A 26,594-nucleotide genomic window follows, 5' to 3' on the forward strand; every position below is an offset into this window, starting at 1 on the left:
ATTTTGATGATGAACTTTGTGACTTCCTTTGGACAATAGAAAAATCATTGTAGTTTCTCATGAGCTTAACATACTTATAATGTTCATGCAATTTCTTGGTTTCCCATGGTGTTCTTTCATGCAGGTGATTTATTTTGGACCTTAAATGTTGATTTTGGGGTAGTGAATATATTCAATCCTACTATTTAGAAAAGAGAATAATTCTTAGGATAGTGAAACTTGAAAAAAAATATTCAACCTCACTCAATAAATACACATAAAATATTGGTCTATAGACTCGAAATATTATTCTATATATTTTAAATATTATGAATTTTGATGATTTATCACATACCTTTATTATTTATCTTTTTTTATAAAAAAATCATTTTTTTTCATTCGAAAACCGAGAGAGATGGGTCAAGTTGACCTAATTAAAGTGGTCCATTTATTTAGAAGATTCTTCTTGTATTCTCTCTAATTCTTGTATTATGATGTCTATTGGTTACTATTATTAATTTTCAAATGAAAAATACATATACTTTTTGTCTTCTTTTTTAGAACAAAAGTATTTTAGAGTTTTGTTTCTAGTGATATTATATTTTCTAGCAACATCTCCATTTAATCTCATATTGAAAATAGGCAAAGACTGAAATTAATTAATGTATTTATTATTAATTTAAGTTTAAATATTTTAGAATAATGATTTAGATTAAATAAAGTTATTAAATTAATTATCCCATCAGGATTATGATATTGTTAATATGAAATAATTTATTAATAATATGTGGATAGCCTAATATATAGTGCACCTAAATGCATGATGGCTTTAGGTCAAAAGATCTTTAGATGTCCATCTAATCATTCCTATCACTTCCTCCAATTTTCTTATATCTGAATATATTGAATCCATCTCACTTAAATAAGAGAGTAATTATTGTTGGAGAAAAAAAAAGGAAGATTTATCAAATCTATTTCATTAAAACAATAGATGATGATAGGGGATATTTTGATATCACCCGCATGATGACAGTCGATAACTACCTTGAAACTAATGTAGCACATTCGAATTGATATAACGCACGTATATAAAAGTAGGACAACCGATGGAATCTCGAAACGATATAATAAACTTGAAAACAACAATAATCGTGCAGCTCCGAACCATATGAAGCATCACCCAAAATCAAGTGGTGTGAAACCACAACAATCAGCCCATGCCATCCGAAGCAAATGACCCGATTGCTCGGAATGTCGACGATCGCATACGATTAACTTTCAATGAGAGGTATACAACATTACTCTCACGCATACACTAGGGGATATCAATCACTTCCTAAAAAACTAACTTAAACTTCGGAGGGACCGAGTCAAGAATTCTCCTTCTCGGCATCGACTTATTGTGTATGAATTCGACGTCGAAGGTAACTTCAGCTCCATTTTCGGTTGGCTATGAGATACGATCAACCCCAAGCTATGAGATTGGTGTATGAATTCCCCAATCTGTCGTTCCCTCTCTATTCAACCCCCAAATCGATCACGTGAACGACCTTACACAATCGGGATCAAGTTGTATCGGTTCTTGGGCCACAACATAAATTACTAAAATAGGTGATAATATATATATATATATATATATATATATATATATATATATATATATATATGACACATAAAAGAGGGCGAGGTGGCTTCAACGGCCAAAAACTGCACGCGCAATGCACGTGCCATAAAAATGGCTGACGGTTGGGTTCGAGTTTATGGGCTCGATAAAAGGAAAACGAAAAAGGAATAAAGGGGGAAAAGGGTTACGAGGTTTGATCGATCGGTGGTCGCGGTGTCGGGGGAGAGCGGCGACATGGCGGACTGGGACGGCGCTTCGGACAGCGATCTGAAGGCGGCGGGGGCGGAGCCGCTTTCTGACGGGCGGCGCGGGCTGCGGCTCAAGGGTTGGCACATCGAGTCCATCAAGCGCCCCATCCTCGGCTCGCTCGCCCGCCAAGAGTACGTCGATCGCTCACACTGAACCCTCGTACGAGTCTGAATTGTTCATGTTCTTGCAACTCATGTATTCTGGTTTCTCTTTGGTATGATGTAAACATGTGTAACTCTTGATTACTTGTGAGGGAACAAAGGTACATGTAATGGTTCGAAATGTTTAGGAACACCGAGAAATTAGACAAGAACACGCGGTCTCTGGAAGAAGATACGGTGAAGGATGAACTTGGGCTATGATCTACTTGGATTTATGAAGAACAACTCGAAGAGTCTTCTCTTAATATCTAATTATACCGGTTAAAGTGCTGCGTTTAGAATATGATGCATTTGATTTTTCAGAATGTTGGCTACTGCCTGAGGAAGCTTAGTGGTGTAATTTCAGCTGATAATGTTTTAGCTAATATACGTACGGAAGAAGTGAAAATTGGTAGGTATTATGCAATGGAATCTTAGAAAATATGTATTGGTGTTTATTAAGGATAAAAAAGGTAGGTTGGTGCCAGACTCCCTGCTAATGCAGGGTTTTGGGGATGTATCTGGTCTTATCCTTGCAAGCAATGAGGTTGTTTCTATGACTTGGAACCGTGGTCACCTAGGTCAATAAGTAGTAACTTCATTATACAGCACCAAGGTTCAGTAAAATGTGTGTCTAGAAAATTAGCTTGTGATCTTAGGATCGATATTTGATTGTTGGTCATGTTTCAGGAGTTGCATCAGGTTGTTGATAAGTTATATCCAGCTTATGTTAGATCTCATGAACATAAATCATGTTCAATGACGACAAAAGATTCATGTAGCCGACCGTAGTCAGTTGGGATATTATGGATTTGTTGTTGTTGCTGTACTTTTGTGTTTTCATGTGGAACTAACTTGAGTGAGCACTCATCATTGTGATCACAAGGTACTCTGATCATGGTTTATGCCAATTCAAATGGAAATTTTCACAGCATGGTTTCCAAGTACTATAATATATCAGTCTTATCAGCCATATTGTATCAAGACACTGGTGCACCGAATGTAATGGTTATAACTGACATACTAAACAATTTTTAGTTGTGCATGAAGGCATATTGGACAAATTGGTACCTTCCAATTTGATAAGATTCTAGAACAGCTACTACCGGACTACCAATACTGCCATCAAAAACCTTAGTTCACATAATCTTAATACAATTTTATTGCAACCTAGGTGGTCTGATGATATGCCTAACTTGCATGCAATGAATTTCATCATTTGGACCAATATTCTGAAGCATAAATTTTCAGTAATTGAATTATCTATTTATATATACTGATTTAACCCTTTGTTATCTAGGCTATCACAGCCATGAATTCTATGGTTTCCATGCTGCCTTTCTTTGTCATTATATCCTATAATTCTTTTCAAACATGGGCAAGCTTGTTGTCAGGCAGTAAGTTGGTGGGATGTCTCCTCTCATCAACATTATTGAAAGAAAGAAAATATGAAAGTAAAAGAAATAGCTTTTCAAGGGTTAATAATTTGTTAATTTTTTTTGCTAAAGTTCATAGTGGTTTGGTAACTTCAGGATAATGACCTTCAGATACATTTTTGAGATATCGATAATTTCTATTGTGTACTTACGATTGAACTTTTGCTGCTAAATTTTGCTTCAGGCTGGAAGAAAAGCTAGGAACATCGCACTTGCCTGAAATGGTGTTTGGAGATAGTTCTTTATTTCTTTTACATGTGGGAACTGGTATTAAATTGCACTTCAATGCATTTGACGCTCTAATGGGTTGGATGCAAGAAGCACTGCCACCGGTTGAGGTCCCTGCTGCTGCAAAATGGAAGTTCAGAAGGTCAGTTTACTTCAATACTTCACTTGGACAGGCTGCAAAATTTCAGGTTTATTATGAATTTTTTATATTAGAAGGCATCATTATCTTCATGCAACTGTTGCTTCAATAGTAAATGTCATTGTCAATGTTCAGAAAACATTTTGTCGATCTATAAAGGTTTTGATGCTAAAATCTTTAATTCTGGAGATATTCTTTTTCTTTTGATATTTTCGTATCGTGTGGCATTTATAGTGTCAAATGGTGTTTTATGTAATCGCTGAAGCATTTGTCAATCTATTTGCCAATTAGGAGAAAAGGCTTGATGTAATTTGCAAATTGTATATCTCTACCTGATATATGTTCATGGTAAAATATTGGATATCAATCTTACTTATGGTCTTTGGTCTCAGCAAACCTTCACAGCAAGTGATTCTCGATTATGATTACACATTTACAACACCATATTGTGGCAGTGAAACATCAGAATCAGAATTAGAAAAGGTTTGGTTATTTTTGCTTTAAGAATTTTACCAGAATGTTGGATTATGCTTCTGGCCATTGAGTTTTTTCTTGTGAAGTTGCTTCTATTAACAAGCTAAGTTGGTGTGTCTTCTTCTGTGATTCTGGAGATTCTTCCATGGTTGGTCTTGGACAGGGATATATTTCATGTTTGTTACCACTTTCTACTTGATTAGTATCAAGATTTTGGACTTCTAGGAAGTTAATTGGTAAGATGAGACTTTTGTATATATATATTTTAATCTATATACTCATGAGTAACATGTAGTGATGTTCCAACTTTGATACATTTGCGTTTTAGGATTTTACATGAATGACAAGTAGTGATGAATAGATCTTTTAGGATTTTACATTTGAGTTTCATATGGGTCTCTAAAATTTAACTAGAGTATAAACTGGTCTGGGATGATTTTGAGATGGCTTTAAAGTGGTAACCCAATTCGTAGCGATTAACATGAAACTAGTAAGTGGTAACACAAGGAATAGCTGTTAACACGAAACTAGTTTGGTATTGTTTAATTTAATTTTGAAACAAAGGGACTGAAGGTATCGGAAAAGAGAACACTATGAGCAAAGAGTTCTAAAGTAGACTTCATAGTTTCAAATGTTCTTTAGTTTTGCAAACATAGATCATCTTAACATTGGCAAGGTTCAACTGGATATTAGCTTTCTTAGGGCCTAAGCCCTTCAGTCTTCAACAATATCTCATAATCTTTTGACTGACTCCATTGCTTGTCATCTTGGTTAAATGCAAGATGAGCTTTCGGGACATGATAATAATGTGTTAGGTTTGGTAGGTGTAGGACGTTCCTTAGTCAACTCAACTCAAGGCCCAAGTGTACTTCGAAGAATTGCTGCTCATTAAAGTTTACACCTGTTACTAATGAAAAGTTGTCCATCAAACAATATACCGAGATGGTGCTTATGTGACTCACATGAATAAGCATTGTTTGGAACTGATTTTCAAGTAAGGAATCAAATCTTGGTTACTTTATTGGTCCCCTCTTAGAGTTGTATGTATCCAGAATATCACAGTGATTCAAGGTCCATAATCTTGCAATTAATCTGTAGAAAATTGTCATCTATTAATAAGTTCTTTTTATTTAAGGAGTATCTGGCATATGATATTATTATGAGGTTCGTAGTACGCCTTCTGTCAAGACCTTTACGTGTACATTGTTTGGAACTGATATTCAAGTAAGGAATCAAATCTTGGTTACTATATTGGTCCCCTCTTAGAGTTGTATGGATCCGGAATATCACAGTGATTCAAGGTCCATAATCTTGCAATTAATCTGTAGAAAATTGTCATCTATTAATAAGTTCTTTTTAGTTAAGGATTATCTGGCATATGATATCATTATGAGGTTCGTGGTACGCCTTCTGTCAAGACCTCTATTGATACATTTCTGTAAACCTTCAATCATATTTTGACCCAAAGAAAATTGAAAAAAGTCTCATTTTCTGGAACCTATTCTATGTTGAAACCCTTTAGCCTAGTCCATCAAGTTCTTTTAATTGGAGTAAAAGAATAATTATTTTTTCTCATCATTAAGGAAATCTATTCTATAGTTCAATTAGAGACCTTATGTAATGCTTTCAGTTGAAACTTATAGTCATTCTAGTGCTACTTGAGGACCATTTTCTTCTGACATTTCTTTTGTATGCATCTAACCTTATCTTTTGACTGAGGGAGGTATAAGCATTAGTTCCTATATGGATATATAGTAGCATTTCTTTTGGGATTTTGTGGATTTTAAGGTCCACAAGTTTGCAAATACACAAAAAAAACATCCTCATTGTATTTATATTGTAACTCAGACAATTCTAGAAGATGGTTGCTGCAGTCTTCACTGGGAGGACTGTGACGAGCGAATTGATCTGGCTGTATTGTCAATGAAAGAACCAATCCTGTTCTATGATGAGGTTGGTAACTAAAATATGGTGAATATGAAAATATATGTTACCTTTTGAGGATAGTGCTGATTTTTTAACAATTGATTTGTAACTTCTCTAGGTAGTTCTCTATGAGGATGAGTTGGCTGATAATGGAGTATCACTCTTAACTGTAAAAGTGGTAAAGGCTATTCTTTTGGTCATCAGATTTTGTGAATGGCCTTGTTTTACGCACACTGGAATATCACTTTTTATATAATATTTTTCCCCATACTTGTAGAGAGTCATGCCTAGTTGCTGGTTTCTTCTTCTGCGTTACTGGGTAAGTTTACGAATTTATTTACCTTTCACATATTTTAGATGCCCTGAAATATTTCCTTTAATGTATCCTATGGAATAAATATTTTATATCCTTACATTTCAGAGCATCTGGTCAAGTTAATTTTTCAAATGTAAAGAATAGATGTGTTCGTAAATGATCACAAGACAATGTTATTATATCACCCATTTTGAAGCTTGCATATTTATTTTAGTAAGCAACAATGCCCCCCGACTATTGTTTCTGTTAAAGACCATATGATATTTCTTGCTAGAAAGAATTATATGATAGTAAATTGAACGGGTAAGTGCCTATGAGCCTCCTTTCATATCCTCCCATAAGCAGTGCTCTTGTGAAATATCTACCTGAAAATCTAAGGAAGATTTTCATGTTAACCTTAGTTTGAGAAAACTTTAGTTGTCCATTTTGGTATTTATGAATGATACTTTAGGACCTTGTTTTTCCAAATTTTGGTTTTTCTTCCGGCTACTAAAGCAATCTTCATTGCAGCTTAGAGTTGATGGAGTATTAATGAGACTAAGGGATACTCGAGTTTATTGTTCTTTTGCTAGCGATGACAAAGTGAAGCCTATCATCATTCGAGAGAACTGCTGGAGAGAAGCAACTATTGAAAGTTTATCTGTCGTAAGCTTGTGCATTCTCATTAAAGACAATTTTTGCACGCAAATATCTGTCTAGCTAGTGTAAGATAATCTAGTTGGCAGGGTACTTAAATGCTGCAAAATGGAATTGGAAGGTTTTCTTTTCTTTTCACTAGACGTTGCTGCATAACCAAACAGTTCTTTTTGCCTTCGAACTTTTTGTTGTATATTTAAGCTTATGAGCCCAATCTCTTCTTTGTAGACTTACTAAAAGGTTACCTTTTATCTGGACATATTCAGATTACATACTATTCTAAAACTAACATACATGTTCTATTGCATACTTATCTGATTGGAAGCCTGTTAAATTTTGCTTTTTAGTTGCCTAATTAATACAAGAAGACATGTACCTTACTAATATTTTTATGTTGCTTTAAATTATGCAGCAAGGCTTTCCTTCTGGTTCTGCAGCATATGCGGATCCAAATCTTATCAGTCAAAATCTCCCTATAGTCAAAAATAAAACCCAAAGGCTGAAGATTCCCAGGTAATCCATTTTATGTTCTTAATGACATAATGTTGCTTCAGAAATTTTTTTTCCATAAGCATAACCGGAATGCTTTTTAAAAAAAAAAAAAAATCCCATTTTTAATGAAATATCCATCAGCAATAGGTTGTATAAGTAAATCCGTTTTTGAAAATCCACAGCCTGTCCATGTTGAAGTTGCTTGCTGTCTTTTAAGAGCATCAGAGAATATTAGGTTTGAGGGTGGTGTCCAATGATGCACTGCTTCCTAAGAGAAAAAAATAAAAAAGTAAAAGCAAACAAATGGTTTAGGCATTATGATAATATGGAGTCAGTGATTAGATCTGATATGAAGATCATATAGACTGATACTTGAAGAGGAGGTCTATTTGTGGGGAAAAAGATACTTACATTTGATAGGGTACAATACTTGCTAACAAATTTAATTCATTATGATGCATGTTTCCTTGATCCCTTTCCTCAAAAGGAGGACTTCTACAATTTTTCCGAAAAATTATGAGGGAATTCTTAGTGGTTGCAAGCCTTCCATGTCCATCTTTCTCTCTCTCTCCCCTCTTTCTATCTCCTTCCCCCCTTCTCTTGTTTTCTTCATCTTTATGTCATATGATTCCTTTTTCTCTTATTAGGTAGCTTTATGTTCATCATTTTTCCATTCAATTGATTTTTTAAGTTTTACTCAGATCCATCATTTCAGGAGGTTGATTGGAATATGCCAATAACTTGATGGAATCATTATATGGACTGCCGATATTTTTCTTCTCCTGGTCCTATGTGAGAACATTTTCAGCATAATTACATCAAATATGCTACCCTGAAAGCTAGGACTCTTGTCGAATTCTGGATGATGAAGTTAGATGATGGCAACTTTCCCAATTTATTTCTTTGTTGAATCATGTGCTTTCTTTTGTGAATGGTCAACTTTATATCACTTACAATTTCTTTTCAATGCAACTTTTGATGTGATGCATTCTTATGGTTGGGCTTGTCTCAACAACTCCTCAATTAGCATGGTCGATCAGACTGCAATTTCGGTTGAAACGGTATGGTACAACCGGCATTTAGTGGTCTGACTGCTTCCTGGTTCATGGACCATGCTATTTCGGCTGAAATTTGCCTGGTTTAAAGCATACCAGGCATTACACAAGTACAGTGTGGTATGGCCAAATGTTACCGATTGGTACCAATGAGTACAATTTCGACTGTAACAAGGTGCTTGACCCAAATTTGACAGTTGGCCCACATTTAGGGATTATTTAACCCACTCTTGGCTGTGTCCACTTCCCTTGTCTCACACTCACTTAGTCACTCTCTTTCTACCTTTGTCACTCTCTTCCTCTCTTTTGGATTTTGGATCTCTTCTTTTTTTAAGGTAATGCAATTCAAGTGGGTTATCTGGCAAATTGAAACCTCTATTTGCCTTCATTCTTCCAAAGGATACTGGTTTGTTTGGTGGTTTCAGGGAGACTATTTGCTAGATGGATTCTGTTTTTCTTAAATTCACTCTCTTTGATTGATGGGAGGACATTTGTGTTTTTGTGCTTCATTAGTGGTCTCCCCCTTAAAAGGCGATCAGATAGCCTTAAGCTTTGACAAGTTAACCTTGCAGCGGTCAGTTTGAGGTGGTTGTTGATTATTGTCCTATCGGATTGAGTCTCGCTCCTTTCGAGTCATTTTGGATGAGACGATAGAGATGGATTATATTTTTCCTAAATTCACTCTCTTTGATTGATGGGAGGAAATTTGTGTTTTTGTGCTTCATTAGTGGTCTACCCCTAAAAAAGCTATCAAATAGCCTTAAGCTTTGAAAAGTTAACCTTACAGCGGTCAGTTTGAGGTCATGGCTGATTATTGTCGTCTGTGTTCGAGTCTCACTCCTTTTGAGCCATTTTGGATGAGAAGATAGAGACCAAATTCATCAACTTCTGATGTCCTTATGGAATGCAACTTGCCCACCGAAGTGGAGGTGCTTTTTGCTAGGGCAGACCATCATTTGTGAGAATGAGGATTATCCAATTTGGGGTCTCTCTTGAACCACCCTACTTTTTAGGAATGAGTACCATCAAGGTCTTTGAGTCTCAATTCAAACTTGATGCAGAGGGACATCAAAGTATGGTGGCTGATTTGTGAGCTGACAAACCCATGGGAGAATATGGGATAGCATAGGAACCGTTTCCTTCCATCTTAGGTCAGCTTCCTAAGCAGCGATCCTTTCTTTCAAGTAGATTCCCTTTTTTTTTTGTAGAATGTAGGATGTCCACTGGAAAGAAGGAACCTCCTTCCACTGTTTAATATTGTCAATCCTTTTGGAAATAGATAGTCAGCCACTCCTTGGCCATCCACAGCCCCTGTAAGTGGGACTCTTTAACCTACCAACATATACAATTCTTCGTCTACCATTCTTTTATCATTAACTTAGTAACTTCTACTTCCATCCTCTCCTACTTGACTTTAACATGTGAGGGACCATTGTCAAATATACTTTTGGTGGACTTTAATGTTGTTTTGTCTTCCAGACCCATGCTTAAACTCCCCATAAACGGGCCTAGTCGAATATATTACTAGAGATAATGGTTATCATTCAATGGTTGTTTGCATATGTGCTACAATAACTTCCGTTGCTACCTGTTCCTTATGGATGATGTGTACTATGGTGAACTCGGACAGAAGCATGAATGTCATAAACTTTGCCGACGGTAGAATTTGTTGTACATCATTCTTGTGCCTGTCTCATGAAATCTTTCTCACTGCAGTTCCTTATCAGAACATGATGGTGGGAATTTCAATGTATCCGAGAAGCAGCTCTGAAGTTTGCTACCTATACAATGTTTCTCTACCAGTAAAAAAGAAAAGAAACTTCATTTTAGGACAATTTCTGGATTTGCCACCGTGGTACTGTGCACGTCCATCATCCTATTATGCTTTTCTTTTCCTGCACTATTGCATCATTCACTGTTTAGGACTGCACCTCCTCTTGTAATGATATACTTCAAATGCTTCAATGTCTACAGGCTCACTATTATGTAAAGGCTTATAAAATTCTAGGAAATGGACAATGTTAGAAGTTATTGCGCTTTGAGTAATTAAATCACAGGATTGTGCAGAGATTTTACCAAGCACATGCTTTTGTTTTATAATTCAGAATCTTGTTTTATACAGATATCATGATTTCAGAAGGTTGCTTTTGTTCTATCTGGGTGGTGGTGTGGCTACCCTTGCATTGTCATTTTTGTATAATCATGAGTTTGTTGTGATTTCTTGCCATGTCTGATCTTTAATATGTTCATGATTAGAACATTTTTATGTTAGCATCATAGATAAGAAAAGAGGGTGAGTGTTAGTTCTATGATAGAGTTGCTTTACTTGTAAATGGTAGGTTACATTTAAAAAAAAAAGGAACTTGTTTTATTGGTTCAATAAAATTAGCATGTGTGTGCTTGATAAATAAAAACTCCTCTGATAATATCAAGGTAGCATTAAAAAACAGAAAGAATAATGATGTGAGAGTTTGATGTGTTGTGCCACTTAGCTAATTTGTTGGATCACTATCAAATTTTAGAGCAGTCATCCTCATATTTTGATATTAACATTTAAACCCCTTTAACTATTTAAATCCCTTTGCATGATGATACTGTTGTGTATTCATCCAAATAAGCTGAAGTCAATAGTTGAAAATTGTTAAATATTAAATACGTCTTTTATATTTTTATTGATTGTTTGATTCTTCATTGAGTTACGGAAATAATTTTCCAATTAGATTGAAATTAATTATACAATGACACTTTTGGTATTGGTGAAAGTTTTGCACATATTGTATGCCTTTTTTTTTAATTTCCTAAACTTAAATAAAAAATGATAATTTTTTTAAAAATATGACCACTTCTCTATTAGGTTGAAATTAATTATATTGACATTATGGCATTGGCTGAAGTCTTGCACATAATGTACGTCATTTTTAATTTTTATTAGACTTAAATTTAAAATTGATTGATTTTGGAGGAATGAATTATTTATTAATCGTTAAGCTTTTAAATAGATATATAAATTCCCTTACCAACAATAAAAGAATGATCAAACTCTAACTCTTTTCGACGACGAATACGAAGAATCATCGATTGATAGGGTATTTATTGACATGTAGTCATCTTTTTTAAAGTTTTCTTATATTATGACAAGGAAGACAATTATAAAATTTTTTTTTCTTATTTTATAACAAGGAAGATAATCGTAAACTACTCACTCCCTTTGAAATACTTAAATTCATATTTGGATATTTCAGATATTAACTTGAGTGTCGGAGGGGTTTGGGCGAGAAGCCCCCCTCCCCTCGGATCGCTTGTGTAAGACTCTAATGTGTCTAAAGAGCATCTCAGGATGATCCCAAGCTCCCTTCAATAGGCAAGCCACACCTCGAGGTGATCATAAGATTGTCACCATGAATTAGCAATATATCAGGAGTCCACTTGCTATCTTAGCTCCCCGCTACGATCGGTCTCACCCTCGCCCTAATGAGGCCTCTCGGACGAATTTTCACTTTCGGAACTAGACCAGATTGTGTTGGATCCCTAGTCAACGACACCAATGCAACAACATTTTGACTCAAGATAATATATGACCTATTAGATTGGTGTTAGAACGAGGACTCAAATGTCGCGAGAACGTCCATTTACGACTCCTCTCAACAAGCACCCCAGCAAATAAGAAGGACACCTTAACTCAACTCCTTCAAATAAGAAGGACACCTTCCCTCCACCTCTTCAGTAGGAAGGTGTCTCCACCTCAGTGTAAACTCCAGGATCACTTTGAGAGGAGATAACACTGACTCAAGGTACCATAACTAAGCACAAAGCCACTCCCAAAGTTAGCTCGGGCAGGGCCTTCCACCCAAGGCTGCTCTTCCAACTCTAAAAAAAAGAACTCTTCGACGAGGCCACACTCAAGAGGGAACTCATCACCTCAAGATTATGGAAGACAAAGCTCTACCTTGAGCACAACATATTAATAAAAAGGATTCTCTCCTTAAAGCATCACCTCAACCAAAAAGCCACAATAGAACGACACATGAAAGAAAATTTTATTAAAAGCGAGAGGATTACACTAGTGTGGCGCTTACAATCGAGGGCTCACGATCAAAAGACACAAACTGAAACCCTTCATAAGGGATAAAAAAAAGGAAAAGAAAATGAGAGAAGAGACCAAAGCATTCAATCAAAAGAGGAGGATGGGTTAGGGCTGTTGTTGAAAGGGGCTTGCGATTTGGGGACATCGGAATTTTTGAGCCGCAGAGTTAAAAGATCCCCTCGACACTCATTCCCTGGTACTTGATCTTGAAACACCCCAAAGCAACGAGGTACCCATATCGATACAACTCCCTTCCCGATCTCAACAGGCCTCATTGGAACCCCTCTAACTCCTTATATGTTGTAATTGCCCCCCTCTCTAAATTGTGAGCTTGTCATCACTTCTTCTCCAAGAGCTCTTTAATGTCCTAGGCCTCCATCCTAATGGCCATCAACTCGTCAAATCACATCTCCGTATTGTCTTCCAATTGGTCTCCCCTATCATGGGCATCCACTAATCTCTATCGTAGGAACTCTTCCAGAGAAACTAGAACTCTTCAAGAAAAACTATTCAACATCTTCCCGCTACTGTCAGGCCTGCCCTAGTAGACCGATCGTCTTAGCGACCATGGTATCATCAGTCATCGAGGGAATTCTCTTCTCTAACTTGACGATCCTGGCCTGGAAACCCTCGTTCGCTCGGGATAACTCGTTCACCAACATCCCGACATCACGAACTTAGCCTACAAGACCCATCACATAGTGATGATGCTGCTCAAAACAAATAGGCCGTGTTGGCTTTTCGATCAACGACACCAAACAAACAACATTTTAACTCAGCAGAAAAATGTAACGTATCACCGACCATCTAAAGATATATATATGACCATCTGACCATCCGGTTTTCCCGATTACGGATTCGGGTTTCAGCCCGATTACTTACTGCCTTGAACCCGGTAAATATAAAAGGAGCGACCCCGAACCCGAGTCACGCCGTGGCCGCAGTAAATAAACCCCAACGCCCGTGTTCTCGACCGAAGAGGTTCCGTCGTCCGTCCGTGGCCGTGCGAGCGCGGGGGAGATTTCCATGACGCATTCGACGATCACCTCCACCGAGCTCAATTACCTCGTCTTCCGGTACCTCCAGGAATCAGGTCACCCCCTCCTTCCCCTTCCCCCTCGATCTCCGTCTTCTTCGTTCGCCGGGATTGGTCGTTGTTTCTCTTCCCTTGCTACCTTGGATCCATTCTTGATTTCTTTTCCTGTCCCTATTGGTGCTACCAGAGTTCGGGGTGCCTTTTTTTGTGGGTTTTCTTTGCTAGGACATGTTTCCGCTGAGTGCGGAAAACGGAAAAAGTTGGTGCTTTGGAAACCTCTTATTCGATGTAGATTTTGGCCATTAGGGCATGGTGGTTCGTGATCTTTTCGTGCTTATGGAAACAGTTGTTTTGCTGTTTCATATATGCGTAACTCATAATCGAAGTGACCTAGATGCCCATTTGGGGTTTTCCGTCCAGGAGAGCCAAGTTTTGTGTCAGATTCCCACTCCCATTCTTCCCATCCATGATAACTTGGAAGCAGCATGTCGTATTTACCACCATTGGCAACTAACTGCTAATCTTAAGAGAAAATTCCGTCTGATGACCGGAATTTTTCAGGAAAATCACACCTGTTATATTGATATCCTGATAGGAAAGTTCATTTTTCATTATGAGAGATGCTTACTTCTGGTCTAACTTAGTTGATATAGTGTCTGATTATATTGCTTGTTTTTTATAACGGAAGTTTCATTTGGTCTACATCCTATTAGCAGTTGTGTTTCACATTTTACCTTCTTTAATGAGTGCTGCCCTTTTTGGGTTCTAAACTTCATGTTTGTAAGAACGACTGATTTGTATGCAACTGCTAATATGGGTCTGTATGAACTGTACCAGGGTTGACTCATTCAGCATTTGCTTTAGGATATGAGGCTGGGATTAACAAATGTGCCATTGATGGGAATCAAGTTCCACCAGGTGCTCTTATTACACTTGTACAGAAAGGTCTACAGTATATAGAGCTGGAAGCTAACCTGGATAATGTAAATATTTCCTTCGCCACAATCTGCCTTTTGCTTTCCCTTTTCTATCTTGCATCATTAATTTTTTAATACATATGCATAAGAATCTTCTCATTAGTCTTTCTGCTTCTTGAAATTTGCTAGACTGATGTAGATGCCGACGATGACTTCTCTTTTCTACAACCTTTGGATCTCATCACAAAGGATGTCAACGAACTACAGCAAATCATAAAAGCAAAGAAGAAAGAGAAAGTTCAGAAGGAATGTGATAAGGACAAAAATAAAGATAGCATGATTGCTCAAGATCGAGACCAACAATTTGAAAGCGAGAGAGTGAGAGAAAGGCAAGACAGAGATGCAGCTCAAGAGAAGGAAAAAGAAATGATGGAAGTGGATAATGAACAAGAGAGAGAGAAGGAGAAGGAGGAGGAAAAGGAAAAGCAACACGTGGAGTCCAAAGATAAGACTAAGCTTGATGAGCATGAAGTTTCTAGAGGTAATCTATATTTGATATTTCTTTGAGTTGACATATGACCATATGAACAACATAAATCAAATAGTTGTATTCATAGTATTGCACCAAACTTACATGTTATTTAGCATTTGGATATTATTAAATGTTTGTTTATTCATTCACCTTGCTTTTTAGTAAGATGTTCATGTACCTCACAATTACCCTGTAAAAATGGTTCCTGAGATTTGTGATGCCAAGCGATGCCGGCATAGCCTACATTGTTTGCAAGTTTTATAAAACAGAAACACAACAAAAATGCCACCAAAAGCAAAGTGGGGCTGACAACACTACTTCACACCCCTTACAAGTTGTGTACACAAAAATAACTAAAAACAGGCATATACAAGTTATCTGATTCCGGAGAGGATCGCATAGAGCTGAATGACCGAAAGCCAAAATGGAAAGCATCACATAGTTTTTTGGTACTGCATTTGGTGACAATTAGATATAGTTTAGATAGAAGAAAAAAATGAGGGAAAACCAATCAAGATATTATCGACATGGTCAATATCCAAAAGGAGACTTCTAGATGCTCCAGTTACACAAGGTGAATCTTATGATTAATGGTGTGAGGCGAGGTAGAGGGAGATATATAAAAATATTATTAGAAATAATCAAAAAAAGCTTAAAGTACTCTTACTTTGTCAAATGATATTTCCTAAGTAGGGCTCATTAGTAGGAAAGAATCCATGTAGCTGATGGCAAATATTTGGGACATTGTGTTTTGGATGTAATGGTTGTTATTGATGGATGTCTTTTGGCAGCATTTTATATGTGTTCATGTTTAGATATGTATATATATTTGTTGGCAAATCAGTGACTTGCATTTTCTTATACTACTAACTAATTTGCTTTCTTATCCTAGTAGGACCTGAGCAAATGGATATCACCCCTAGCTCTCAATCTTTGGCTTGTGAGATCTCACGCTCTGAGGTGACCATTTTGGAAGGACATAGTTCTGAGGTCTGGTCACATAGATATAATTAGCATTCTGTATTTTTTAATTTGTTATCATGTTAACCTCTGTTAATCGAGCCATTTATATTTTCTTTTAGGTCTTTGCTTGTGCATGGAGCCCAGCAGGTTCTCTCCTAGCGTCTGGGTAAAGATTTGATCTTTATCTCATAGAGATGAGCTTGCTATAAAATTTTCAGTCACACCATTGTAATGGTTATAATGACTGCATGGAGCTAGAAATTGTATTTGATTATGGTATATACTAGGATAAATATTTTATCTCTATCCCATATTCTTAATCCCCATAGGATGTTCTTCGTCCGGACTGGTACAAAATGAGGGGTATGTGCCGGTTTGGGCATGAACTGGTACACGGATCACCCTCATTGCGGCTAGTCCGCTCCAACCCATTAAAGATATATTAAAAAAAAATTAATTAAGACTCTTTAGGGCTTGTGGTCGTGAGCCCTCTTCATGCGTTTTGCTTGTTGTCGCCACCTGCCACTTGTCGTACACCACCAATGGATGTGCTTCCTTTTCTTCTTCTTCTCCTTCTCCTCTTCCTCCTTCCTCCATCACCTCCTCTCCTTCTTCCTCCACCACCTCCTCTCCTTCCGCCTCTTCCTCCACTATCTCCTCTTCTTTCTTTCTCTTCCTCCATTGCCTCCTCTTCTTTCTCTTCTCTTTCTCCCCCTTCCTTCTCTTCCCCCACTGCCCCTTCCTCTTTGCCTTCTTCTTCTTCATCTTCGAGTCACCATTACTTATTGGTGTACCATGTGTATTTACACCGGTACTGGCCAGTACATATCGGTCCAACCAGTGATGTCTACAGAAATGGTGTTCCTTGTTAATCGCAATATCTTGCCATGATTCTTTGCCCTAAATTGTTATGTTTTTGCCATAATGCATCTCTTAGAGCAAACTATTTTTTTGTCCAGTGTTGTCTAGAGAAAGTAGTCATTATTTGGAATTGAATTGTTACTAGAGCTAATTGCTTATGAAGTCTAACATAAACTCCTGATTTTACATTACCATGGTTCTGAAATCCATCAATATGCGGAAAAAGTTATTGATATAATGATTTGTCATTCTGCAGATTCAATCATTTTGATATGGCCAAGGTACATTTGGATGCTGATCTACATGATCTGAGATTTGGATGTAAACAAAATAAAGGGCACTCTAAACCTGCCATTTCTGATCTGTTGTCCAAGAAATCTGAAGAATTAGCCTTGCTATTAAGAAGAAAACAACATCATTAGTGACTGTTTAAGGTAGACAGTGGAGGGAAAGAGGCAATGAACATTAGAGAGTGACTAGGACAAGAGAGGAAAGTAGAGAAACAGAGGAGAACTGTTTTGTTTTATCATCAAGTACTCCCACTTGTGACATATAGAACCCAGTTCTGTTGCTACCTTAATTGGGACTCAAAATAACAAAAAAGGGAAATGTAATTAGGTAACTCACTCATTTTCTAATCCATTGGTTTGCTGCGATTGTATAACTAATTAGACAGGTTTGCAATTTCGATCCATATCGATATAACGACCATGCGTCAGTACGGTACGCCTAAAATCATCGAAAATAGCTCCAAAAATATCTGAAAATAGAAAAAAAATTAGATTAGGGTTTTTAAGTTGAAAATAAATATAAATTTAGTATAATTTTAGTATAAATAATGTAAATTAGGAAAGAATAGTGATACATATATTTTTGAGGAGTAGCTTTGTGGTACATTTCGGATCGTCCTTTCGTTAATATTGAATTATCTACAAAGAAATGATTTGAATTGTTAGATTATTTTTTAAACAACTTAAACTTTAAGATTCAAACGAATTATATAATCAATCGATAGATATACCTTGTTCTACCAGTAAAAAGAACGAATGAACTCCACTGGCGGTGGATCGGGGTCCTCGATCCTATGTATCTGTATATTAATATGATGTGTTTGTCACACCCAATTATGAAATTGATCCCACGGTATAGTATACTGATGCACCATATGTCATTGGTTCATCAATGTGGTGATGGTTGTAATTTGATTGTCGTAAATCACATATGTCCAAGGTAGCTCCTGAGACAAGGACGAATGTGGCAAGTATTGGTGCGGAGCATAGAGAATGTTAGAACTTCTACTTTCACCACTAATTTATTGTTCTGTATCATAAAATCGATCACCGTACTACTGCTCAGAAAAGTATGACGAACTATCACCGTACTATTGTTGGTCACAAGATTCTCTATCACACAACGACTATGAATTGGATGAGTTTCGCTCTGTGTCTATGTCGTGTAGACTTCGTTGCATCTGCTCAAAATCATCTATTCCTTTCCTCTTCTCCTTCCGTGTATAAACTTGATTAGTACCTCGTCGAGTTCCATGATCTGAATCTTGGGTGGCATGTGTGAAATGCTACTCTTCGGTCCATGCATCGCACTCAAATTATGTAGATGGAACCATCGACTCCTCGACATCGTCACTATCATCGGTTGAGGCACTGTTATCCACGTCATTGTCATGTCTCTGGACTGAGCGGGTTGTTGAATGCGATTGAGAAGGTGTTTCGTCGTCCGACTCGATTATTTCCAATGGTGCGACTGATGCTACTGCCTTACCCTTTGCCTTTGCTTTTGCACTTTGGATGGATGATCGTGACGGTTGGGTGTCTTTAGTTCCTCAAGCAGTTTGACTCGATGTTGTGCAACTCCTTTCGCCATGTTTTAACCGAGGGGGATCTTCCTTTTTAATCTTTCCAAATTTGATCAAATCCACAAATTGTAGCTTTGTTGAGTTTAGAAGAATGAAAATGTGAAAATGAGAGAGATGTGAGTGAGAATAAGTTCGAGAGAGTTGAAGAGATCGAGAGAGTGATATGAGTTGAAAGAGGGGGGAGGGAAGGGTTTAAAAACCTTTTCCTATGGTTCAAATGTTCAATTTGACCATTTGAAATAGGGCGATCTTTGCCCTTGATCGGTAACGATTGAAATCCGAGCGTTAATGATCGGTACAGGTTGGTAATGGTTTGATTTTGATTGTTATTGCCTGGTATAGACCTCGTATCACCCAATACGAGGTTAGGTTATGATATCCCCCGGTAGAGGGTGGTACAGGTCGTATGACAAACCCTGGTAATTGGCAATTTTGATTTGGACTCAAATTTTGGAGCAAGCTACTTAAAATAGAATACTAAGTGCCTAACCATTAGTATTAGGTAGTCAATAGTTAAATGCCACTCAGCTAATACATTTTATTTACTATTTTATCCTTGTTAAAAATCCTGGAAAATTGAAGAATTAAGTGCCTCAAATCAGAATTATAGATTTAATTAATTGGCTCAAGTAGCAAGAATGAGCACTTCACTGAAAATGGGATACAGTACACCCAATTTTCATCATATTGAGTTAGGCTTGAACTAAATCTGACTATTAACTATACATGGACCATCTCGTCATATCACCTTATGACGTCACTTAACTCTTTTGTTTGGTCTTTTTTTGAGTTATACAAAGGTCTTATACATCTTATATGATAGTGTTATTTGAAATGGTAGGTCTGGAGATTCAACTGCAAGAATTTGGAAAATTCCTGATGGTCCTTGCGGTAAAGATGTGCAGGTTTTACCTCCAAATGTACATGTCCTGAAGCATTTTAAGGGCAGAACTAATGAGAAGAGCAAGGATGTCACCACTCTAGATTGGAATGTGAGATTCACTTCTTGTAGAACTCAATATTATTTGGCATTTCACTTCAGGCAGTTACACTCATTTTTTCTCTTCTATCATGAACAGTTCATTGTTCTTTGATCATAAAGGTTCACTTTGAGGAATGCTGCAGTTCTAAGATCTTTTTTTTTGACACAGGGTGAAGGTACATTACTTGCTACTGGTTCCTATGATGGGCAAGCAAGAATATGGAGTCCAGATGGTGAGTATTTATATGCTCTTTAATCATGTATCTTTATCTTATTGATCTTTTCTGCTTAAGTTCTAAGGTTATGCTTTTCATCTCACCTTCTAATTGTTGTGGAAGTTGATTGGGCAACCAAATTAGGTGCCAGATGGAGTCCAAATTACTCTCTTCTTCAATATGAAGTTGATTGGGCAATCAACTTCCATATGATCAGTCCCTGACCTCTTTTGTTCAATTCTGGCCAAAAATCACACTGGCCAACTACTTATGGAGGCTCGGATAACTTTGGTACAACCCTATTTGTCAGCTGTAGAAACACTACACTGCACAGTTCATGGTATCCCAGTTCAGCGGGGACTTTGTTCAAGCAAGGCAAAGGCCTGGTCCAGCTTGTAGAAATCTTTTCTGGCTCAATAAAGAGTTCTTGATATAGAAAAGGGTGAAAGCAAAGGTCAGCCTAATAATTTGAGTGGGAAAGATCTATCCAACTATCCAAAGTAAAATTCTGAGAGGAAAGGATACGACTGAAAAGGGTTGCTGAGTCCTAGCGCTAGCAGATTATTATTTTTCGATTGAATTTGAGTAGCTAATTAGTAGGTCAAAAGAGACCTGTTTCCAGTTTAATTAGTGTCCTAGAATCCTACATGGGTGTAATACAGGTCGGACAAATTATTATTATTTATTAAGATTTGTAATTTGGAAGCTGTAAATGCCTCTTTTACTCGGGCTTTGTGGGGTGACGAGATAAACTCTTTCTTCCTCCAGTTCTTTAAATAATAAATTCAAAGGTATGGTTTCCGAGACTTCTATAAGTGTCATTCTTGATTTGTTGGCATGAGGATGTGCTATTTAATATGAGTAAAGGTTAATTGAATCAAAAGAAATCATTAAAATAATATTCTTAATTATCATGCTGAATATTTTATAACTGTGTTAAGCCATATTTGGATTTTATATAAAATTTTAGGATTTTGATTTGTGGATGATAACAGGAGAACTGAGGAACACCTTAGTTAAACATAGGGGACCAATTTTTTCGCTAAAATGGAACAAGAAGGGTGATTTTCTCCTCAGTGGAAGTGTTGACAAAACTGCTATTGTGTGGGATACAAAGACTTGGGAATGTAAGCAACAATTTGAATATCATTCAGGTATTTGTTGCTTAACTGGACTCCACTTTGCATAGACCTTTGAAGTAACACCATCTAAACAAGATCATACTGACATACTTCATCTCTTTTTATTTTCCAGCTCCAACACTTGATGTTGATTGGAGAAATAATTATAGTTTTGCAACGTGCTCTACGGACACTATGATCTATGTTTGCAAGATTGGCGAGACTCACCCTGTTAAAGCTTTCTCTGGGCATAAGGTCAGTCCTATAGTCATAACTTTACCTTTTATGGTCTGTCCTCTGCACTTGTCTTTAATAATAGTGGTAAGTGCATCTTAATTGTGCGCTGTCTGTTTATTGTGCCAAACACCTTAGAATGATGGAATTTATGGTTTGACCCTTCCATTATGAGTTGAAGAAAATAAATGCTAAACAGTTCAGCTGGAACTTTTAGAGTTGGTGCATGATACCCAAAATTCAGTAGCTACGGTTGTGTTACTGGCATGAACATTTCATTTTGTTGGAAAGGAAATATTACTACCATTCCTTACAAGCATAAATAAGTTGTAATATTGATTTTTAATAAACTTTCTTTTGGCTCATTTGGTACAACTAAATGACCATTTATTTCACGAAGCAATATCTTCGAGACTCTTAACACTCATTTTGAGCTTTTCAAATGCAAGGTTTGTTATGTGCATGCGAGGTTTCAAAGTGTGGTCGGAGCAGTATGTATGAACCAGTATATACTGGTCTAACCATGGAATTTTTATTTATTTTGGTGCTACCAGGCAGTATAGGTCGATAAATTGTCTGGAATACCACTGTACTGCTCTTACTGTTTGAATCCTTTCAGTTTTTTGCATGTATTATGTCACAATCAGTTACCTGTATGATAAGGTTTATTTTTGAGGTTGAAGTTAGTCATAAGAACCAAGACCATTTATGCAATTTTTCATTCACATTTGTTTTTGTTGCATTGATCTGTCCAATTTGTTTAATCTTCAGTGCTCATTTTAGATTTTGGAGGCTTAGTTCACTGGAATTCTATATTTTATTTGCTTTCTTGGCAATACAGCTAATTATGAAGCTATTTTTCTTTGATCCTAGCACTTTTCTCCTAAAACTGAGTGTCATTGGGTTGTAGTCATAGAACATGTTTATGTAAGAGTACAAACGGAAGGTTGTCATGCAAATTAGCACCTGCTTTGGGGTCAGCTTTGTTTTTGCGAACTACCTAAGCAGTTAAGCCATCTGTTTGCTTCAACCAGATGAGGTACTATGCTAATGCTATAATGGTGTAGAGATCCTCCATATCAAATTCTGTCTGAACTGTTGTAGATAACACCTAGCTAGATTGGTTCTCTCTTTTCCTATCTAGCTGTTTTTACCTGTACAAATAACTTCCATGCTCTCTCAATAACTATTTTCAGTTTCTCCTCTAAGTTCACCATACTATGACAATGTATATACCTACTATGAAAGTTCCGTTATTCTCATGTGATACATTATAATTCCTTCTTTCTGGGTGAAATCAATCTGTCTTTCTTTCCATTTCAGGCAGAAGTAAATGCTATCAAGTGGGATCCGACTGGTTCATTGTTGGCTTCATGCTCTGATGATGGGACTGCAAAGGTAACTTAGCATGTTAGGAAAGGATCCTTTTCTGTAGCATAATCTCACTTGTAAATATTTGTCAGTTGTGCAAAGAAGTTTATCCTCTTATGGACTGTAGTCTCTTGGCTATTTGGGTTGTCATAATTTACTTTGCACATGTCATTTCTCCATTCTCTTTCTATAAAGTCTTGTGCAGCTTTATCTAAGAAGCTATAAGGTGTCATTTTAACAGTTATGTTTTATTTCCTTTCCAGTATCGGTTGCATAGTTGTTCCTTTCTACTTACATACTTGAGAATCCTTATTGAAAACTCCCATTTCTTTTCTTTTTGTAAATTACTAGCTGAACTGATTGTTCTTTGTCCAATATATTTATCACTTTCTGATGGCCTCACTATGGTTGTCAGACTATCGCGAGCTATTGAACATTTACTTGAGCCATGAAGGATCTGTATTCAGAAACTTAATGCCTAGGAGTTTGCATTTAGTGTCCCCACCATTTGTTAATAGGTTTATCATGTTGAATTCCATGAAACATTAATTTAAGAATTGATGCATTATTACCATAAAGGAGATTATGTGAATTCCATAAAATTTTTGCAGATATGGAGTCTGAAGCAGGATAAGTGTCTGCATGATTTCAAGGACCATAGCAAGGTTGATCTTTTATTTATTAAATTGTGGCATTTTTTCTATGTTGTCATGCAGAAATATTGACAAACTATTTTCAGGAAATATATACGATTAGATGGAGGCCGACTGGTCAGGGGACAAACAACCCAAATCAACAATTGGTTCTTGCAAGGTAAGAGATTTGTTTGCATTAAGATGGTATCAACTTTGCATTAGTATTCTTCTGGGTAGGATGGTTACCTGTTATAGATTTGTTTGCATTAAGATGGTATCAACTTTGCATTGGTATCTCTTCTATCACATTCACTCACAGAACACTTTCATGTTTGGTTAGGTTTACTCTGACAGGATATGAATTGAATCAAGGCTTTTTCCATTTCAAGGATAAAAGGTCTCCATTTAGAAAGAAAGTGGCTGATTAGTCTTTACTAATCAATTTTAATTGCATAAGGTAAATAATCAATCTCACAAGCATGCCTAATGGCTCTCACACACACACACACACACACACACACACACACACACACACACATATATATATATATATATATATATGTTCCCTACCAAGAAATAAAAGAAAACTTTCCTTTTATGATAATCTTATAGTCCTAAAAAAAACTGTTTTATCGCTGTCACCTCCATCACTGCTGCCTTGTCATCCTCCTCGTCGTATTGCTGTTGTTTCCTCTGCATCTCCTCTTCTCTCCAGTTCAGATGATACAAATCCATATCGAGTATGGGTACATCACAGTTCTTTAGAGCTGAGAGTTTTGATTTAGCAGTCAAACTGAGCCCTGATCACACTAAAACATGAGGGTGTTGTGATCTTTAAGGTTTTTGTTCATTTGTAGTGTTTTTTAGTAACTGAAAATGATATACGTACCGGCAAAGTCTGAACTGAACTAGTTCGGTGTTTCACTGTTAACTTCTAGCAGGCTGAGGTGAGTTGGGGGATATTTGGATCTCCAGTAAATTCTTTAGAACATGGAGAAGGTAAAGGAATAGGAACTGTAGGTTGCTCTGATAATCCAAAAGGGACATCATTCTCATCAACCAATCTTTCATTTTGTTGTTTGGTCTGATGCACCAGGTTTTTTAAGCTTTTCCAGCCAAATGTGAAGCTGCTTCATCTTGTCACATAACTATTCAAAAGATGACTCTTCTTGAATGCACCATCTGCAACTTATAACAGGAAAGATACTCTCTTAGATACAAGGACTGGTAGATGCAGGATGCAAGAGGTTTGATGGTGATGAAGGCTAGAAAACCACATACTGCAGCCAAAGGTGGTGTAGCAATATGTTGATGCCTTGGAAAAAAAAAATGAAGACATTGTTGATTTAGAGGGTAGTTCAAGCGGGCGCATTATCACAACAGAGGATGATAATAAAGATTTCCAAGGGTGGTATCATGTTAGGAGAATATCTGCAAACATTGCATGAGAGCATCTGGAGAATTTGTCAGATTGATCGGCATTATCCATAAATTCTAAAAATTTACATGGATTGTAGGAAAATCATAATTCGGGTATGGCACAGTTGTTGCCAGCAAAGGTGAAGCAAAACTTGTTGGATTGTTGATTGAATGCACGAGGACAGAAAAATTCATCATAGTGTTTCTTAATGATTATGGTGTGGGTGAGCTATTTCCAGATGACTGAAACATTGGATCTAGTCATTCATTTCTACATCAGAACTCTCTGGATTACGATCTTCTTCTCACCTACCTTCAATATTGTAAACCAATCTCCTCCCTCCTTTGTTAAGAATAGGAAGTCAGTTGCTTCCACAGGGGCACGTCAAGGTACACCAATGAAGCAGCAAGCAAGTAGCTGCCAGAGCTGCAGAGGAGGATTATTGGCTGTTTGGACAATTGACCATTTCACAACCTCTTTTTTGGGTCTATAATATTTCATATGTGCCTATTCTTCATTACTTAAACCTGTCTCATGGTGTCTTCACAAGTTATTTTCAATTTTCAAATGCTTTTGAAAAACTTTAATTCACAAAGATTGCTTGGCAAGCATCTCCAAAGCCATTTTATTGGTTTTGAAAGATATTATACACTATGCTTTCCTGTACAAGTTCTTTCGAAAAGTATGTGTTGAATATCTTCTATCAGTGACCATGGAACTTCTGCAGTGCATCGTTTGACTCGACAATTAAATTGTGGGATGCAGAGCAAGGACGCCTTCTGTGCAGCCTGAATGGCCATAGGTAAGTCTGCAGCTCCTTGAGCACACTTTGTATTCTAAAACTGTAATTTAATCAAGGCAAGCCGAATTTGATGTTACGTGAACTCTTGGCTCTGTAAATGTCAGACAACCTGTATATTCGGTTGCATTTAGCCCAAACGGCGAGTATCTGGCAAGCGGATCGCTGGATCAATCCCTGCACATATGGTCTGTGAAAGAAGGGAGAATACTGAAGACGTACAAGGGTCGTGGTGGCATTTTTGAAGTATGCTGGAACAGGGAAGGCGACAAGATAGCAGCATGCTTTGCCAACAGCAGCATTTGTGTTATGGACTTCAGGATGTAAGGAGAGGGAAGCATTATGTCAAGTATTAGGCTATCATGTTTCATGACTGTAGATCTGTTAGGGTGAGTAGTAGGTCATATAGGCTTTTAGTCCCATGTGTTTAACGCACCAGGATCACGTATAGTTTCTCTTGCTAGCCTCATCTTTAATGTGGTTACGTGTGGTCCTGTCGAAAGCTTGGAATTGCTAGATTGCTGTAAATTCCAAACAAAACTTAGGAATCTAGAACAAGCCGACTAGTTCATGTAGCATCACAAGGGATCGCAAATTATCACTGTGGTTCTAATGTTATATTGTTGGACAGCCATCTAATTGCATTTGAGAACTCTTTAAAGTGGTGTGTGTTGTACACTTTTGCTGCAATGGACTAATGGATGTGCAACTGCAGTGTCTTCTCTTCCTGCTCAACTACACGAAGCATTTGGCTTCCACCAGTTTGTCATCTTCTTGCAACATTGTTAGTTTCCTCATTTCTGGTCTTAATTGGATATTACCGCGTTTCGATTATTGTTTACGATATCATTCATCAG

At 37.0% G+C, this 26,594-nt stretch overlaps 2 protein-coding genes across 4 annotated transcripts; both read left to right on the forward strand.

Annotated features, from left to right (window-relative positions):
- Positions 1–1,759: 1,759 nt before the first annotated feature.
- TIP4I (TIP41-like protein) lies at positions 1,760–10,776 on the forward strand. 2 transcript variants are annotated; one of them, XR_010497036.1, is made up of 10 exons: positions 1,760–1,983; positions 3,613–3,798; positions 4,188–4,278; positions 6,118–6,222; positions 6,314–6,373; positions 6,473–6,514; positions 7,022–7,156; positions 7,560–7,660; positions 8,355–8,431; positions 10,411–10,542. XR_010497036.1 is itself a non-coding variant. In XM_009409138.3 (9 exons), the coding sequence occupies exons 1-9, from the start codon at positions 1,838–1,840 to the stop codon at positions 10,463–10,465; spliced, it is 921 nt and encodes a 306-aa protein (XP_009407413.1). In that variant the 5' UTR covers positions 1,760–1,837; the 3' UTR covers positions 10,466–10,776. The 2 variants fall into 2 exon arrangements, 1 of the variants encoding a protein (XP_009407413.1); XM_009409138.3 differs by lacking the exon at positions 8,355–8,431 and having other exon boundaries at positions 10,411–10,776.
- Positions 10,777–13,712: 2,936 nt separating this feature from the next.
- LOC103990103 (WD40 repeat-containing protein HOS15) lies at positions 13,713–26,398 on the forward strand. Of its 2 annotated transcripts, none has more exons than XM_009409136.3 (14): positions 13,713–13,871; positions 14,652–14,797; positions 14,921–15,272; positions 16,156–16,253; positions 16,346–16,392; positions 19,802–19,952; positions 20,112–20,175; positions 21,153–21,311; positions 21,412–21,533; positions 22,836–22,910; positions 23,495–23,548; positions 23,623–23,696; positions 25,666–25,740; positions 25,845–26,398. In XM_009409136.3, the coding sequence occupies exons 1-14, from the start codon at positions 13,805–13,807 to the stop codon at positions 26,062–26,064; spliced, it is 1,704 nt and encodes a 567-aa protein (XP_009407411.2). In that variant the 5' UTR covers positions 13,713–13,804; the 3' UTR covers positions 26,065–26,398. The 2 variants fall into 2 exon arrangements, with proteins under 2 accessions (XP_009407411.2, XP_009407412.2); XM_009409137.3 differs by having other exon boundaries at positions 16,159–16,253.
- Positions 26,399–26,594: the final 196 nt, after the last annotated feature.

This window comes from Musa acuminata, chromosome BXJ3-6 (genome assembly GCF_036884655.1).
Source record: "Musa acuminata AAA Group cultivar baxijiao chromosome BXJ3-6, Cavendish_Baxijiao_AAA, whole genome shotgun sequence".
In the NCBI taxonomy this organism is placed as follows: Eukaryota; Viridiplantae; Streptophyta; class Magnoliopsida; order Zingiberales; family Musaceae; genus Musa; species Musa acuminata.